The sequence below is a fragment of the Thamnophis elegans genome, chromosome 2 (assembly GCF_009769535.1).
Source record: "Thamnophis elegans isolate rThaEle1 chromosome 2, rThaEle1.pri, whole genome shotgun sequence".
Classification (NCBI taxonomy): domain Eukaryota; kingdom Metazoa; phylum Chordata; class Lepidosauria; order Squamata; family Colubridae; genus Thamnophis; species Thamnophis elegans.
Window position 1 is genome coordinate 175194 of NC_045542.1, and position 18842 is coordinate 194035.

General features: G+C 40.4%; 1 protein-coding gene across 3 annotated transcripts in view; it reads left to right on the plus strand.

Moving 5' to 3' along the window:
• The window catches only part of LOC116503764 (polyhomeotic-like protein 1), a 63601-nt gene that overhangs the window by 41788 nt on the left and 2971 nt on the right, over positions 1-18842 (plus strand). For all 3 annotated transcript variants that reach the window (XM_032210376.1, XM_032210374.1, XM_032210377.1), the window contains exons 10-14: positions 8647-8855; positions 10095-10209; positions 10609-10717; positions 10861-11008; positions 18080-18311. In XM_032210376.1, the coding sequence (XP_032066267.1) occupies positions 8647-8855; positions 10095-10209; positions 10609-10717; positions 10861-11008; positions 18080-18311 (813 nt within the window). The remainder of the gene's footprint in view (positions 1-8646; positions 8856-10094; positions 10210-10608; positions 10718-10860; positions 11009-18079; positions 18312-18842) is intronic.

The window sequence follows — 18842 nt, forward strand, 5'->3', positions numbered from 1 at the left end:
CGGTATGCAAGAAACCACTGGACCTAGATCATTATGAGAAAAGAGAAAGAATAGGAGCTCAAATCTGAATCTGGCATTGAGCTCAAGATCCATCACTATGGCCACCCAGTACCAGTCATGGTTGCAGTCAGGAACTCTCCAGCAGAGCAAATCTTGAGCAGCCCTTTGTCCAAGACCTCTTTGAAGTAATGCACTAAGAGGCATTCAGGCCAGTCCCACTGTCCTTTCCAGCTGTCCTTCGGAACTCCTGGACGTATTTTTAGCCATCTGGACCTTTTGTTTGACTGTTTTAATTTCTGCTTTTGCTTCTTGGCCTTGGTCCATGTCTTAACATCTGCAAAAAGTCATCAATGTTCCCCAGTTCTCAGGTGTCCTCATCATCATATACTTGAGTCACCAATTCCGCTGCTTCCCCCTCCAGGTTGCCACAGATGGCGGTGATTATCTCTCGGTCACTTTGGTAATTATCCCCATAGCAGTTGATGTGTGCCCACACTCAGTTCAGTTAGAAAGCTAGCTTGTTTGTAGTTCCATCAAACCCAGCCGGAAATCATAGCGGAGCAGCCGGTTGGCTGGAGGAGAGAAAGCTGGCAGCGGCGCCACTGTAGGGGCTGGGTGGCATTGGGCTTGCATCCTGACCCATCTCTGCCCTGGGTAATAGGCCCAGCCAGGCAGTACTTGACCAGGAGGAGGGAGCTGGGGTTGCCCAGGTGGAGTAGCTGGGTTCCAGCACCCTGGCGAGCTTCATTGTGGTCCCGGGCTTGAGTGCATGGAGTGGGACTGTGGAGGACTAGTGGCTTGGATCCCTCCCAAGGTTGGACGGGTTCTGCAGAGGGGGGAGTGGCTCTGTTTTGAGCTGCGCTACTGCTAGAGATGAAAAGCTCACAACTCAAGTAGACCGGTCCTCCTTGGCTGCATCCGAACTACTTGGGTGTTCTCGGCCTGGTGCGAGTGCCTCGAGCTGCTGAAACTCAGCCTGTCGAACCTCTCAAGTAGCCCTTCCAGGGTCTGGCTGCAGACTGTCCTCTGCTATTTCAACTTCCCAGGCTCGCTTAGATCCATCGGTCCCGTTGACCTCCATTTGAGGATCATGGCTTGTGGTTCCCTGGTGGAGGCTGCTAGGCACTCCTGGGTCGGCTCTTGGAGTGACACTTGGATGGCGAGGTCCTTCTCCACCCGGTAGGATTCTTCTGCAGTGGCCATTCAGTTTGGGCCATGGGTCGGGTGCCCACCTGGCGTGCAACATCTGCCACCGCTGCCACCACTCGCAGGGTCTCCAGCGGGGTTGGCAGGCTCTGGCATGGGCCATCGCAAAATCCGCAATCATCCACAGTCTCTTCATCTTCTCCATCTTCCCTGAGTCTTCCTGCTAGCCAGGTACACTGGGTAAGCAGCTGAGGCTCAGAACCTCGGATAGCAACTCCTATGGAACTCAGAGTTTGGAAGAGCCAGTTTAATGTCAGGGTCCCCACTAACGCACCCCTGGATGAAAGAACTTTGAGGCTTGCGGTTCCTTCAAAGAACATTTTATTAGGGTATTTCGTATTGGCACAATGCTAGTGAAAACTCGCTCTAAAGTTCCTGCCTATTTTCTCCTTAATTAAAAGTGAAAGTTTGTCACTTCCCCCCAAGGCATCACTCATATGCTCCAATCAGCATACAATTCAGACGACGTGTGACACCAGTCTCCACCTCCCAACCACCTGCACACATGATCTTGGTTCCCAGAATGTTGTTTTGATTATAGCACCCCAGCTATCTCTACACCCCCCTCCCACCCCTCATCTCCTGTCTGTGTCAGCACTGAAGCTTTGAAGAAAAGAAAAAAAACCCAGTAGAATAGAAAGATGGTCACCATCTAGCCAGTTCTGACCTGCTTTGTTAGATGAACACGAAAACCTTCAGAAGGGAAATTCTTTTACCAGCCCCAAACAGACTACTGTGTTGATCATCTGCAACTCTTACACCAAGAGGCAGACTGTCATGCCCAGTTGATAGGAAAGGCTGTGGTATCTGTGCAAGAGTTTGTAGGCATCGAAACAGCTTCCTTAGAGGCCATATTGTCCGGGTGATTATGAACAATTTTCTAATAGCCTGTTTAAACAAATGGGGTGGAATAATGTCACCTTCGCTTCAGTTTCAATTATGAGAAAGGAGCATGGCCAGATATACAATGTTCATGAAACAGTTTGGGACAATATTCTTGAATTCCTAGATCATAGGTTGTCAACCTGGTCTCTACCGCCCACTAGTGGGTGTTTCAGGATTCCAGGTGGGTGGTAGGGACTTTGGAGGTGAAAACCTCCATTTGAGCGAGTGCAGTTGCAAAATAGGAGAAGCGAACATGTGGGAAGGGGAAGGGGAGGAGGGGACAGCAGGGACAGCCGGAATCCGAAAAGAGCAGTTGCAAAATAGGAGAAGTAAATATGTGGGAAGGGGAAATGGGGGAGGGGACAGCCAGAAGCCCAACAGAGCAGTTGCAAAATAGGAGAAAGAAAAGTCATAGGTAGGAGAGAATTGTTGGCTAATAATAATAAGTGGGCTAACTAGTTCAGCTTTACTTTTATACATTGCCCTAAGGAAAGTAAAAAAAAGGAGATAAAAAGGAAAAGATAAAAAAAAACAAAAAAGGGAAGAAAAATGGAGAAAAGGGGATAAAATAAAGGAGGAGAGTAAGCAGTGTTTAGTCTGGCTCATAAATTAAGTTAATATAAGATAAAATAAAAGAAAGAAATAAAGGAAGGAGAAGGAGAAAATAAAAAAGGGAAAAAGAGATCCTTGATATAGTGAAATACTATAAGAAAGGTAAAGAAGAAGAAGAAGACAGGAAAAGGAATTTTTTTTATGGTGACACTTAATAAAAATTTGCACCTAATACAGCATTGTTTTTGGTGTTTGTAACAAAAGGGAAAAGAGGAGGGAAAAAAGCACTGTGTGGAGTGCAGATCAAAACGTAAAAGTAGTTGTTAAATTGTGAAACAAATTTAGAACCCATGTCTGAAAAAAAGAAATATGCTCGTGGCTGTTTACCAGAGTATCTGAAAATGGGTTTCATTGAATCTGTTACAAATAAACAGCCTCCAATGTGTTTACTGTGCCACAAGGCATTGTCTAATGAAGCAATGAAGAAGCCAAGCCGATTGCGAGAACATCTTGCTCCAAAACATTCGCAAGACAAAGATAAGCCCATTGAATATTTTCAAGAAATCTATAAAAGATTTCAAAATCATTCAACAATAGCTGCATCATTTCAAAAACAACATGCAAAAAATGAAGATGGATTAATTGCAGCTTATCGCATATCACACTTAATTGCAAAAAGTGGTAAAAGTCATAATATTGGAGAAACTTTGATAATACCCTCTATCAAAGAATTAATCTCAACAGTAATGCATCAGGATATACCTGAAGTTTTAAAAACTTTCCCCCTTAGTGATAACGCAGTAAAGAGACGCATTGACGAAGTGGCAGCTATTGTTGAAAATAAACATAGGTATTCTCCAAAATTCTTCATTTTCCATACAATTGGATGAATCTGTCACTGCAGATAATAATGCTCTACTGATGACATATGTACGTTATCTTGATGAAAGCAATACATTGCAAGAAGAAATGCTATTCACTGTCAATCATTACAGATACAAAAGGATTATCAATATTTAATGCTATGAAATCATACTTTGCAAAAAATAATATACCCTTGAACAATATTGTTGCATGTGCTACTGATGGAGCACCATCAATGGTAGGCCGCTGTCGTGGGTTTGCTGCTTACTTGAAGGAAGAAGTGCCAAACGTTTTGTGTATTCATTGTGTTGTGCACAGACAACATATTGTAGGAAAACATTTAAGTACAAGTCTCCATTCATCATTAAGTATAATAATTAAAGCTGTAAATAAGATCAAATCTAATGCCAAGTGTGAGAGAATGTTTCGACAGCTGTGCCAGGACAATAATGAGCAGTTTATTAGGTTACTTTTACATACGGAAGTTCGGTGGCTCTCAAAGGGTACATGCTTGTCTCATTTTGTTGCATCATTTCATAGTGTTGTATAGTTTTTAGAAAGTGATAATGAGGTTGGCCTCTATGAAGAGTTAAAAACCGTAAAGAATGATGCCTTTTATTTGGCAGACATTTTCAAGAGATTTAATGAAATTAATTTGCAGCTTCAAGGAGCATATATAACTCTTATAAGTTGCAAAAATATTGTGTCATTATTTATCGAAAAGCTTGATCTTCTCCATCATAATATTTTAAAGAGAGAATTTCATCAGTTTCCTGAATTGTCCTCTATAAACAATGATGTAACTCCGGGGGATATTGAAAGGTTCAGTAGCCACCTCAACAAACTCAAATTGGGTATGGAAAAACGATTTCAAGATATTTTAAAGGTGCATGACTGGATGATAACTCCTTTTATAGCAAATGTTGCTGAGGTTGATATAACTTGCCAAGAAGAACTATTAGAACTTAAATATGACTAAGAGAGTAAATGTAATTTTGGCAGTGGTGGATACCAAAAACTGGCAAAATAAAAAAATGCCTGCGTTATATCCAAATATGTGGGAAATGATGTTCAATTTATTATAATATAACAGTAGACTTCTATACCGCTTCATAGGGCTTTCAGCCCTCTCTAAGCGGTTTACAGAGTCAGCATATTGCCCCCAACAACAATCCGGGTCCTCATTTTACCCACCTCGGAAGGATGGAAGGCTGAGTCAACCCTGAGCCGGTGAGATTGAACCGCTGAACTGCTGATCTAGCAGTCAGCCTGCAGTGCTGCATTTAACCACTGCGCCACCTTGGCTATTGATACCTTTCCCTGCCACATATCTTGTAGAATAAGGCTTAAGTGCTATTAATCATATTATGAGCAAACAGAGAAACCATCTGAATATCACCGAAAGAGGAGACCTTCGTTTGTTCCTTACGAAAATCGAACCGGATATCAAATATTTAGTCTCGCAGCATCAGCCTCAAAAATCTCATTAATCACTAGTAAAGCTAATTTCAATTTACTTTACTGTTTTCTAATTAAACTTTATAAAGTTAAAAACGTTATAAACATGCATAAAGTAGAAATAAAAAGATAAATGTACATACATTTCTTTTTTTAAAAAACCCCTCCTTTCTAAAACATATTCCGCACTTGCGCAAAAACTGGTGGGCGGTAAGGAAATTTTTCCATCAAGAAAGATCCATTAGTGGGCGGTAGGTAGAAAAAGGTTGACTACCACTGTCCTAGATATTGAATGTGAATGGTGAGGAGCTATAAGTAAATTCTTCAGTCACTATGTAGGAGAGGAATATCACTCACAGATCTGTGGTCCTGAAATTTTCTTTATGTTTGTGACATTTCCTTTGGCTGTTCTGAAAAGAGCCAAGGCTCTTCAGGGAAGTCTTGACTGCATTCTAATGGAGTTTTTGTTGTAGCCTTCCTAAGCATTTTCCTCCAGTAGGAACAGTATACGTTTTTCTAGTTCACTCTGATCTACACTCAATATATGCTCTATTGGTGTGACAACCCTCAAATTTTACAGACTGCAGAATGAAATAAATATCATTTCTTCTACTTGTTCACAAACCTATTCCTTACTTTCGCTCAAGTTTCTCATATTTTAGATTTTCTTTAGTGACTCAAATCAAAGGGCTTTCATTTTATTTTCTAAAGGTGCACTTTGCTGTGATATCTTCGGTTTTAAATTGTTGCATCGAGTTGAAAGGGTTTTTTTTTTGTAAAACTCAGCCTGTTGTCCTTTTCGGTCTTGGAGTTTTTCATTGGTTTTACCCAGTTTTGTATAAAAACATGAAGCTATAACTGCCTGCCTCTCTCTATTTGCTTTCTTGGAAGACACCTTTTTGAATGATTATTATATGAGTAAAGCATCTCATGAATTCTTCTACTTTATCTAGTAGTAGGTTATGGTCTACCTTATCAAATGCCTTACTGAAGTCCAAGTAAACTATATCGACAGCATTCCTTTGGTCCACTAATTTTGTCATTTTATCAAAGAACGCAATAAGATTAGTCTGGCATGATCTGTTTTTGACAAACCCATGTTGGCTTTTGGCTATTACTTTGTTTACCTCTAGGCGTTCGCTAATTCATTGCTTGATTATCTTTTCCAGAATCTTTCCTGATATTGAGGTCAGGCTGATAGGTCTATAGTTTCCTGGATCTATTTTTTTCCCCTTTTTTGAAAATGGGAACCACATCAGCTCTTTTCCAGTCCTCCGGCAGTTCCCCGGAGCTCCAGGATCTCTGAAAGATATAGTTCAATGTTTCTGAGATCTCATCTGCCAGTTCCTTCAGAACCCTGGGATGTAATCCATCGGGTCCTGGTGATTTGAACTCGTCTAGGGTAGACAGGTGCTCGCTTGCCATTTTCTTCCCTATTTCAACTTGTGTTCCTAATCTGATTTTTGTGGTGCTGTTTTTGATAGGTTGGACTGTTTTTTCCCTTTGTGTAAAGACAGATGCAAATAAAATGAATTAAATAATTCTGCTTTCTCCTTGTTGCTTGTCACCTTCTTGCCACTGTCTTCCAGCAATGGACCAATTGTTTCCTTAACTTTTTTCTTGTTTATAACATGTTGGAAGAAGCTTTTTTTGTTATTTTTTTACTTTTATGGCAAGCCTTTCTTCATTGTGAGACTTAGCTTTCCTCACTTCATCTTTACAGGCTCGGGCTATTTGCTGATATTCTGGCTTAGTTATGTCCCCTTCTTTCCACTTTTTATACTTAACTTTTTTCAATTTGTCAGAGAGTTCTTTGTGCAGCCATCCTGGTTTCTTTTGGGAGCTGTTATTTTTCTTCTTCGTTGGTATTGTGCTACACTGGGCTTTTCTAATCTCATTTTTCAAAATTTCCCAAGCTTCTTGAGTTGTTTTCCCCTTGAGGCTTCTCATCCATGGAGTTAACAGAACTAGATCAGATATTAAGAGGGACAGATGAAAATCTAATAAAGAAAAAATATAGTTAAGTGTTAAAATGGAAGATGAATAAGAAAAAGAGACAATGATAGTATGGGCTAAAAACTTTGGATACACAATAGAGTTAGATAAGTGGCAGAAATTATGGGATAGGAATTACAAATTAACAATGTCAACTGCATATAAAGAAAACTTATATAAAATGTTTTATAGATAACACTTCTCGCCCTCACGGTTGGCAAAGATGTTTAAGGATATGTTGGTTAAATGCTGGAAATGCCATCAGATACCTGGTTCGTACTATCATATGTGGTGGAATGTCCAAAAGCAAAAAAATATTGGACAAAAATACATACATGGTTGCAAAAAATGATAAAGTGACATATTGATTTAAAAACAGAAATATTTTTGTTGGGTATTCTACCGGATAATTATATAAAGAGGAATCCATATTTGATCCTACATGTATTAACTACAGCCAGAATTGTATTTGCACAACAATAGAAAACTGAAGAGATCCCTACAGATGAAAGCGTGATTCAAAAAATATTAAAATGTGCAGAAATGAATAGATTAACACTTGCAATTAAGGAAAACGAACAAACTGAATGTTTTATTATATGGGATTTATTTTATCAATGGTTAGATAACAAAAACAGAAGTTAGAAACATGGAGATATAAGTAAAAGATTACTGAAATAAGGGAGATTTGTTAAAATAGAGAAGCAAATATTATGATTTTATTTTTATTATTATAGAATTAATATCAATGTAATGAATATTGTTGTAAACATTGTTACTATCTTTCAAACTATTTATACCCAGACAACACACTGTTTAATTGAAAATGATACTTTGACATGTTAAAAAATAAAAATAACTTTATGCAAAAAAAAAAGTTGAGATCAACATGTGGGACCCGCTTGGAAGAAATTGTCATGAGCAGTAATTGTCCTGCTACATCATCCATCCTAACTGGTATTGAATCTTCAAATTCTGTAAGGGGATTAAATACTGTTTAACAAATATAATGCTGACTCAGTCATGTCTGAGTTTTCAAAGGTCTTAAGACTTGGTTATGTCTGAGAACAGTTCACCAACAAATGCGCGCTCGACAAAAGCGCACCGATGAAACCGTGCCGAAAAAACTGCGAGGTCGAAATCACGCCGATGAATGTGCGCAGAAGCGCGCCGACAGCGCGCCAACAAAAGCGCGCCTTCAACAAACAACTAATAACAACCTAATTACCTTAACCTTAACCCTAACCCTGAACCTAACCCTTACCTTTACTTAAATCACTCTTTTGTGGGCGCAGTTTTGTCGGCATGTTGTTCTGGGCGCGTTTATGATATCGCGGTTTTCTCGCCGTGGTTTCGTCAGCACACTATTGTCGTGCGCACATTTGTCGGGTCACGCCTGAGAACCCTGGAAGACCAGCAAACTAGTGAGGTGGTTCCATTATTATTAACATCATCTGTTACTTGTTTTTTTAGCTTTGTTTTATCATTTTCAATGTTTCAATGCTTTTATTTCAATCAATCAAATAATATGACAACTAACTAAATAAATATATAAAGGTTCAACAGTACCTATATGGAATTATATTTAACAATGAGTACGTGGATTTAATTTTTATAAAACAAATCTGTTTTGTTAAATATACGGCAATTTTAAATTTTAGTTTGTTAATGATGTTTCTGTTTTAGAGAAGACTGACTCTTTCACCAGTGGTACTCTAAATGCATCCCCAAGTGACCCCAACTCTGCAAATCCAACCATTGCTTCTGTTCCTACACTGGCTGTGTTGTCACGTCAGACTGGAGATTCCAAACCTCCGCAAGCCATAGTCAAGCCTCAGATTCTTACGCATATCATAGAGGGCTTCGTCATTCAAGAAGGGGCAGAGCCTTTCCCGGTAAGAAGACTGTTACCATAGTATTTTGATTCTTTTTGTCATTCTAAGTTGATCCTATGGGCTAACACAAACCTCAGCATTTTGGGGAAATATATGGGAAAAAATTTGATAGGAGGCATTGAGTAGATGAAAATGATGAAGGTTTATTATTTTTTTGCGTTACAGGACAAGTATTATTTTGCCTAGTGCAGCTCAGTGGCAGTATTTGGAGTGACAACATGTATTGATGTTCTAGTTTACACCTGTGACATTTTTAGCCTATTAAATATAATCAGCTACAAACATTAAATCTTATGACCCCCATAGCCACTATAACTACCTATAAAATTCTGCTGTGGTGAATTAATTTGATATAAAACAAAAGCTGAGTGGAAAAACAAATTAGACTCTTGTCTAGGACATGGGAGTAATTTTAATATCAGTACCAAAAATTTCATTAGATCTCAAATGATGTCTCATTCAATGCCAAAAAAATATTATTTCAGATTTGTTGGACTCTTGCATTTATATAGAAAAGGCTACATAAATATGATACAATACAATTATAACATATAAATTGTTGTGATATTGGGGTTACAATGAAATGGTTCTTCTAAATATATATTTCTTCCTTGTCCTGTAATTGTTCCATTGAGGGGGTGCACGAGCACATGTACTTAGATGTGTTCAGATTCTTTTGAACCGTGTTCCTGCTGCATAGAGGTGGATATCTGAATACAGAAAGTAGATTTTCTGTTTCCTATTTATATCTAAAAGATGTATTATTTAGCATTGTAAAGAAATGTGGCCCTCAGTTCCTCAGTGGTCTGCAAAATTAATATTATGAACTTTTATTGATATAGATTATAATGAATGATTGTAATGAAATCCAGCTACCATTCATTGAAATGTTTATATAGAATGTTTATATATGTGAATCCTTTAACATGCGCCCTGTTTGTTTCTAAAATTGTGTATTATTTTCTTTTTTCTTTGTTTTTGTATTCACATCAATTAAAGCAAAAATATTTTTTTTTAACTTGGGACATTGCATCCTGACTAAGCAATGTATTCTTCCTTGCCCTTCCACACCTGCCAGAATGAGCCCCCGGGGGACTTAGCTGATACTACCAAAGCCAGAGGGTGGGGGGGGGGGGGGAAATGTAGTAATCCTCTAGGCCCACCTAATGAGGCATGTAAAAGGTAAATGCTGTTAATGAAGCTAATGCAAGTTTTTTCTCCCCCTTCTCTTGAATGCAGGTGGGCTACTCTCAGTTCCTTAAAAACTTTGAAAAGCCTCTTCAAGGGGCCAATCCTTCTAGGCAGCCTAACAACCTATCCAGCAACTCTCCTGGAGTAGAGAGTTTAACCGTTGGTGAGTGTTTGCTTAGAACTAAGAGTAGATAGAAAGAAATCTTGCATCATGGTTCTTATGGTGAGATGTTTTCTTCTTACGAAATAAATATTTTTAAATATTTTGTCCATTTTTCTTTTTTAAAGCAAGAAGAGTCTGAGTGCCAATTCACATTCTTAGGAATTTCTTGAAGAGTTAACCAGATTGTTAGCATTGTCAAGGTTTAATGTTTACCCAGTATAAAAATTATGAGGCCTTGAGACTTTCTTAAGGGAAAGATTCATGCTTTAAATAAATATTTAGTGTAGTCCTTCTGTGGAACAGTACATTTTTTTTCTTAAGCAGATTTTAGGTTTATATCCTAATTTTGATAATTAACAAGATTACTTGTAAAGTTATCTTCATCTGTCATTTCCTCAGATCAAGACAAGAAAGGAAACTTGCTGAAATGTGAGTTCTGTGGCAAGTATGGCCCTGCCAGTCAGTTCCGTGGTTCCAAGAGGTTCTGTTCTGTAACGTGTGCAAAAAGGTAGCGATAACTGGATCTCCTTGAAATTTATGACTCCTAAACAAATAATTTAGAGCATGAATGCCTAGATACTATAGATTGGAAAAGAAGCTTTTTTTTATTTCTAAGGAACAGAAATTATGTTTTATTTCTGGCCATAATAGATATAATGTGAGCTGCAGCCACCAACTACGTCTGCAAAGGAAAAAAATAAAAGAGCTCCAAGAAGCAAACTATGCTCGTCGTCGACGTGGACCCCGGCGCAACAGCTCTGAGATTGCTCGAGCCAAAATCCAGGGCAAGCATCACCAGGTGAATCATCCCTTTTTTTCCCTACCATGTTGAGGACGGGTGGAATTAAAGTGGGCTTCTCTGTTTTTCTGCCATGGTGCTGGGGAGGCATTTTCAAACTTGGGATCATGTGGTATCAGGACAGAGCTTAATGAAGTTTATGTCACAGTGGAAATGGCCCTGTCTTCCGCTTTCTTTCAGTAACGTTGCTTTAGTTGCTGTGAGAAATGAAGAAGCTATTAGCTTTGTTTGCCACCTTACTTCCCTGCAGTGCAACAGGTGGACCGGTCAGCTGATTAAATGCAATGTAAATTTCAGAGGGTTGACACCAGAGGAGAAAAGATATAGACTGGACTCATTAGACAAAGCACATGAATTCTATGAATGTCAATTTGGAACTGCTGAAGAACAGGAAAGGGGAGAGGGAGTAGAATGTGAGGGACAAAAGGAACCAGTAAATGTGGAAAAGAAGAAAGAGAGGCTGAGGAAATAGAACGGGCAGAACAAGAAGGAGCAAAAGGAACAGAGAGAAATGACATCAACTAGAGCCATGATGGTGATCCATCGCCCCAACCCAGCTCCACTGCACATGCGCGCACGCCTCTCGACGGCCAACTGGTCTTTGGGTCTCTGCCGCGCATGTGCGGGGGGCACTCACATTGCATTTTGGCGGTTCCCCTTTATTGATGCAGCTGGGCACGACTGTGTCCCGAGACACTGGCCTGCTGCAGCAGCCACTGCCTCTTTGCCAGCGTGAATGTTCAGTTTATTTAGCTTGTATGCCACCCTACTCCCGGAAGGCTCAGGGCGGAATGGCCTGCAGCTGCAGCCTCTTTGCCGATGCGAGCAGCCTGTTGCAACAACCTCTTCGCTGGCATGAACAACCTGCAGCCTTGGCCTCTTTGCCAGTGCGGGCCCCACCCCACTCCACCGCCCTTCCAGGTTGATGCAGGAGGCTTTCTAAGTCCAAACCGGGGCTGATTTGGACCTGGAGACCCTCCTGCACCACAAAGGAAGTCAAAAAGGGGTGTGGGGCGCTCACATTGCAGTTTGGGGGTTTAGGCACACGTTTGTGCATTTGCACGTGCACTTTGGGCACTCAGCACCAAAAAGGTTATCCATCACTGAACTAGGACAATACTACAAGTGAGAAGATGAAAGAATAAAAAATGCTATCAATTAATATAAATGGATTGAATTCACCAATGAAAAGGGGAAAAAACTTTTCACAAAATTATAAAAAATAAAATTTGATTTAATTTGTCTCCAAGAAGTCCATATTAAAAAACAACATAGTAAGCTTTTAGAATACCCCAAAATGGGAAAAGTAGATTTCTCACTAGCACAACAAAAGAAAAGGGGGTGGATTTATATATAAAGGAAGCAATAAACGCCAAGCAAATATACACAGATGAAAGAGGGAGAATTTTGATGGTGGTGGTAATAATAAATCAAAAACAAATAATGCTGATAGCAATATACACACAAAATAACAAACAAGAAGATTTCTATTAAAAACTTCACATGAAGATAACTGAAATGGATTATGAAAACATTTGTGTGTTGGGGGACTTCAATACAATTGTGGATGCAAAATTGGATTATAGAAGCAGGAAAATAGGTAAAAAGGCACAGAAAACACTGCCTAGGACTTTCTTTAAAATGGCAGAAGAACTATCACTTAAAGATGCATGGAAAAAAATTAATTTAGAGAAATCCAATATGCCTTCTACTCAGACATCAATCATGGTCAAGAATAGATATGATATGGATGACACCGGAATTACGAACAAATGTACAAGAGATAGAAATTGAAACAAATGTATCGGCAGATCATAACCCAATAAAAACAAAATGGAAAGATCAAAGGAAAAAAATGAGATGGATGTTGAATCAAAACATATTAAATGATAAAGAGTTTATACAAATAATTGAGAAAGAAATGGACTTCTTTTTCAAGGAGAATAAGTGTCAGCATTGACTTCATTTAGTAATCAGGAAAGAAGCCACTGGATTCCATTTGAATTGAAATCAAGTGTACTTTTACTAATTATAAATGAACAGTTGCAAAGCAAAGCTGAGTCTGGTTAATTAGACGCGAAAGCGGATAATATCAAGTACAATTCAATCCCCTCCCCTTGGCACCCCTGTACATAGTCCAATTATAATGCACCCAACTGTCAGGTGGGAGATAACTTCAAAAAGTCTCATCAGGATGGAATGCTGGACAGTTGGCCTTGGTGGGAAACTCCCTTCTTCCACATGCGCAGTAAGGTGGTCAGATCAGCAACTAGAAACTTCTTCCAGCACATAATGATTCCCCTCCCAGATACCATGTCCGTCCCCCCCCCCCCCCCCCCGTTTCAATGACAGCCAAAGCAGCAGCAAAGCAGAGGCTGACAATAAGACTTTTTCAAGGAGATGAGACTTCACTACAAAATGTATGGGACACAGCAAAAGCATATATTCAGGAATTGGGAGCTATACTATCAGGCTTTTGCCCTTGTCTGGGTGAAAGAATGGGTAAATTTGAGACATAAAAGACTATTAACTTTGGAGGGACATGATCTCCAACTGGGGTGGCCTTTCTATGATATGGGAAAAATAAAATACATGGATATTTTTAAAGACACCTTGTTAGAAATGCACTATTGTTAGTATGGGGGGGGGGGGGGGAATTAAGGAAAGATACTACATGAAAATACCAGTCTGGCTCTCCATAATGGGGGCACCTATACATCCGAATGTGATTAATATGGAAAAAATTGTAAGGTATAAGGACATTTTGAATGATAAAGGGGAACTTAAATCTAAACAAGAACTGACTAATCAAGGGGTTGATTTAGCATGGTGGCCACATGTGCAAATACAATCAAGATCTGAGAAAGATGCAAGACTGTATGGTTTCTATAAATAACTAACAGAACCAGATATTACTAGGGACAGACAGAAAATTAATAAAAAACGTATAGCTATTTATTGAGTATTAAAATGGAAAAAGAGCAAGTGAAAGAAACAATGATAAGATGGGCTAAAAACTTTGGTTACTCAATAGAATTAGATAAATGGCAGAAATTGTGGGATAGAAACTGTAAACTAACAATGTCAACGGCCTATAAAGAAAGTTTATACAAAATGTTTTATAGGTGCCATTTACCACCAGTGAGGTTAGCAAATGTTTTAAAACTTGCCCAAAGGCAAAAAAAATACTGGACTAAAATACATATTTGGTTAGAAAAAAATGATAAAGCAACACACAGATTTGAAACCAGAATTATTTCTGTTGGGGATATTACCAGAACAATATAATAAAGGGAATACATACTTAATTTTGCATGTAGTAACAGCAGCAAGAATAGTGTTCACACAACAATGGAAAACTGATGAGGTCCCAACAGATGAAAGTGTTGTTAAAGAAATGACATGTACTGAGATGGATAGATTGAAAAGGGGGAAAAAACCAGCATATTCTACTGTGGGCTGCTTGGGGAATCCAAGCATGGGTTAACTTTGTCCTTTAGCCTAGAGACTGAGTTATGTAATTGTTGACCATGCCTCCACTGACTGGAATAGCCCAGTTTTTTAACTCAGTCCAGCCTTAAAGAGATGCAAAAAAAATTTCCTCTAGGATAATAGACAAAATTAGCTCATTGGACTCGGATTTTCTTTTTTATCGTGGAACACAATTTGATTGTGGATTGTTGGAATTCGTTCACATTTGAAATTAAAGACCTTGCAGTTCCTTGCGGCTCTAGCGGCCGAAAGAACGTTTGCCAGAAGGATTGCTTATCGGGTGCTTGAACGGGTCTAATCAGTAGAGGGTCGGTTCGCCACTCTCATTCCTGTTCAGTGGTCGTGGTGAGTGTCAGTTCCCCGCTCTCGAATCGGCGCGGGGGTGAATGACTCGCTTGTTACCACCTACTATCCTCTCTGGTTGCCGCAGAGCGAGGCAGCATGCCATTTTCTCCAGCGGGTGTGGGCGTAATTATCATGCGTTGAATGGCCATTTCTTAGAGTTTCAGAGCCTTGCCACCGCCGCACGATCCAGATGAGTTAGTGACACTATTTCAGCAGCTGGCGCCCTTCCTTCCTTCCTTCCTTCCTTCCTTCCTTCCTTCCTTCCTTCCTTCCTTCCTTCCTTCCTTCCTTCTGGACAGAGGAGGACAGTGGCCGTTTTTGGTGCTAGTTTGAATTTTGCGCCGAAATAGTTTCTAGCACCGGCGATTTTCAGCCATTAGTAGCTTCGTGCCAAAGAGCAACAGGAAGGGGCAGAGTTTGCCTTTCCCGCTCAAACGGCAGTGGAGTACAGAGAGAGTCATTGCACTGCAGAGGTTGGTTCACCACCATTCTTTAGCACCGTATTGCATCATCGCTCTAACGGAGCCAGCTCGCCACTTTGATCAGAGGTTTGCCCTGTTTTCAGACATGCGCTTGAGCCTTCCAACTTTCTCCCGTCCCCTTCATACCTGCTATGGCCAATCATTCTGTTTCGGGAGGCAGCGATGGAACTTCCAGCTCTTTCCCGCTGCACTCTGAGGCCTCTGGGCCCAGCACCAGGGTGGGTAGGTCTACCACTAGGGCCTCTAGACATAAGGCGCGTGCACTATCAGCAGCCCCACATAGAGATGCCAAGCGTAAAGATAAGGCCAAGTCATTGGCCAAGGCTCCTGGGCCCACTAATAGGTCCCCTCCTACCTTGGTGGCTGAACGCTGTTCCCCTGCCCCCTTGCTTCCTCCAGCGGGGATCCAGGGCTGGTCTCCCGATCTTCTCATACCCCTGGGAATAGGTGCGGATGAAGGGGGCTTAAGGCCCTGATCTACCCCAGATCTTCCTGCGATTGGCTCAACCACAATTCAGGCATCCCTGCAATCAGAGCCCGCAGCCACGTTCACGCCCATGGCTGCAGGGCCCGAATTTAACTTGCCTCCAGAACTTCATAACGTGATTTCTGCAGCCATTTTCCAGAGGTGGATGCAGAATTGCAGCACAGGGCCCAGCGCCCTGTTCCTGTCAGCATTGCTAGAGAAAAATGATATGATGCAGGATATAGTCAAATAAAGGAGGGATAATGATAATAACGGGTATGTATGGGTACAATATAAGGAAATGAGATGTAAATTGTAAACAGTGATTTGGAAAGAAGGATAGAAAACTTTGTTATTAAATATTATGGATGTTTAGCTAGAATAGAATATAAGGATTTAGTGTTATTGGAGGATTTTAGAAATAGTAAATGAAATGCCAGTATGTGGTTATGTATTAAATCTTGGTATATTTTATGATGGACATTTAAACAACTATAGTCAAATGAAAATGGAGGTATGATGACGGTAACATGTATAAATATCTGAGTTAAAATACTTGCGTTAATATGAATTATGCTTGAGCCGAGAGCCGAGGTGGTACAGTGGTTAAATGCAGCACTGCAGGCTACTTCAGCTGACTGCAGTTCAGCAGTTCGGCTGTTCAAATCTCACCGGCTCAGGGTTGACTCAGCCTTCCATCCTTCCAAGGTGGGTAAAATGAGGACCCGGATTGTTGTTGGGGGCAATATGCTGACTCTGTAAACCGCTTAGAGAGGGCTGAAAGCCCTATGAAGCGGTATATAAGTCTAACTGCTATTGCTATTGCTATTGAGGACTGTGGAAGAGATGCAGTCTTTAGTAAAATCTTTAGTAACCAACTGATACACTTTCTACAGTATGTAAAAAAGGAAGATTTTATGTGTTGTGTTTGTTTTGAAAAATTTTTTAAAAAGGAAAAAAAATCTCCTACTAGACAAATATTCTCCCATTCTAAGTCTAGTATTTTCCAGTGTACTTAATGGTAAAATTCCTTTGATTGACATTTGGTGCATATATTCAATTCAATTCAATTTATTAGATTTATAGGCCGCCCAATCCCGGAGGGCTCCGGGCGGCTTACAAAGAACAGGACCTGGGTACCTGAGAGACCGCCTCCTGCCGATCACCTCCCATAGACCGATTCGATCACACAGGTTAGGTCTCCTCCGGATTCCATCTGCCAGCCAATGTCAGCTGGCGACTCCCCGGGGGAGAGCCTTCTCTGTTGCAGTGGAACGATCTCCCCGTGGAGATCCGGATCCTTACTACCCTCCCGGCCTTCCGCAAAGCTGTTAAGTTCTGGCTGCTCCAGCAGGCCGGGGGGCTCTCGATATATCCAGCCCCCCGGAGATTGTGATTGTTGTATATTTTAATGTTGTTTGTGTATTATTCCCCCTCCCTTGTTTTATTGTAAGCCGCCCGGAGTCCTTCGGGAGTGGGCGGCATACAAATCAATAAAACTATAAACTATAAACTAAACTATAAACAAGAAAAGAAAAGAAAAATAAAGTAATTTAAAAATTCCCCAACACGCATACATTCTGATTGGGGCTGGACCCTACATAATAGTGTCAACAACCCCAGGCCTGCCGGAACAGCCAGGTTTTAACAGCTTTTCTGAAGGCCATAAGGGTGGGTGAGGTACGGACCTCCGGGGGTAGCTGATTCCACAGGGTCGGGACAGCCACAGAGAAGGCTCTCCTCCGAGGCCCCGCCAGCCGACCCTGTCCGGCTGACGGCGTCCTAAGGAGGCCCACCCTGTGGGATCTTATAATAATATTAATTATTTATATCACCATTATATTTACATTCTCTAGTTTCTGTTTTCTAGCCCAGAGGTCATAAAATGCCCACATCTGTCATATACAATAGCAGTTTTTCAGTTCATCAGTACATGTATTAATTATATATTTTAATTTCTTAAATTTTCCATTTATTTAATTAGTTTAATCCATCAAAATCTTACCAAAAAAAGTTAAAAAGCTCACACTCAAGGCACCAGCCACCCCCAGGGTTTTGTACCACTCCTTCATGGGTCCTCATGTCTTCACAGTCTTCTAGAAGGCCAAAAGACTGAGGGCCAAGATGTTCCATAGAGTAGGGATATACGTATATTTAATGATATAATTTGGCTACCCCCTTTTTTACTTTCAATAGAAGGCTTACAAGGTTTTACAATCCTTTTTTTCTTTCCTTCGTATACAGTTTTTATTCCTCATGCTCTGTTTTGTGATTTTGGATTTGCAGGGCCAAGAAGATTCAAGCAGAGGATCTGATAATTCTAGTTATGATGAAACACTCTCCCCTACATCACCGGGACCTCTTTCAGTGAGATCTAGTCATGGGGAGCGAGACCTTGTCAATTCCAGCATGACTCAGCCCATTTCTGACTTGCATGGTATCAATCCAGTTTTCCTGTCCAGCAATCCTAGTCGCTGGAGTGTGGAGGAAGTATATGAGTTCATTGCATCCCTGCAAGGCAAGTCTGGTATCTTTTCTCCCATGCCCTGAAGAGGAGTGGGGTAAATGGCTGTATATTGGACACCTAAATATTGGCATGAATAAGGTGTTGGTAGATTTGAAATAGTAACTATTTTGGGCATGACGTTTTCCTATATTGTGATAAATACTGGGTTTTCCTGCTTTGGTGCTGCCTTTTGCTCAGGTTCATCAAGACATTTAGTAAACAGCTAACTTCTCCCTCTCCCTCCTAAAAAGAGTTGGGCAAAGGGAAGTGTTAGAGGAGGCGGTTCACAAAAGGAGCCTTAATTCCACACAACTGTTATTGTGGGAGCGATCTTTCCCTTAGATAGATCTAACAGATATACAATTTGCCTATATCCAGGAACTCTGAAAGGGGATATTATTTATTTATGCTCCTATCCTGTATTATTTTTATACATAACTTAAGATAGCAAACATACCTAATAGCTAAGAAAGTGGCTTTATCTCATTAAATTCTAGTTTTGTCAGTGAGTGACAGAAGCATTATCTATGCTTCTCATCTTTG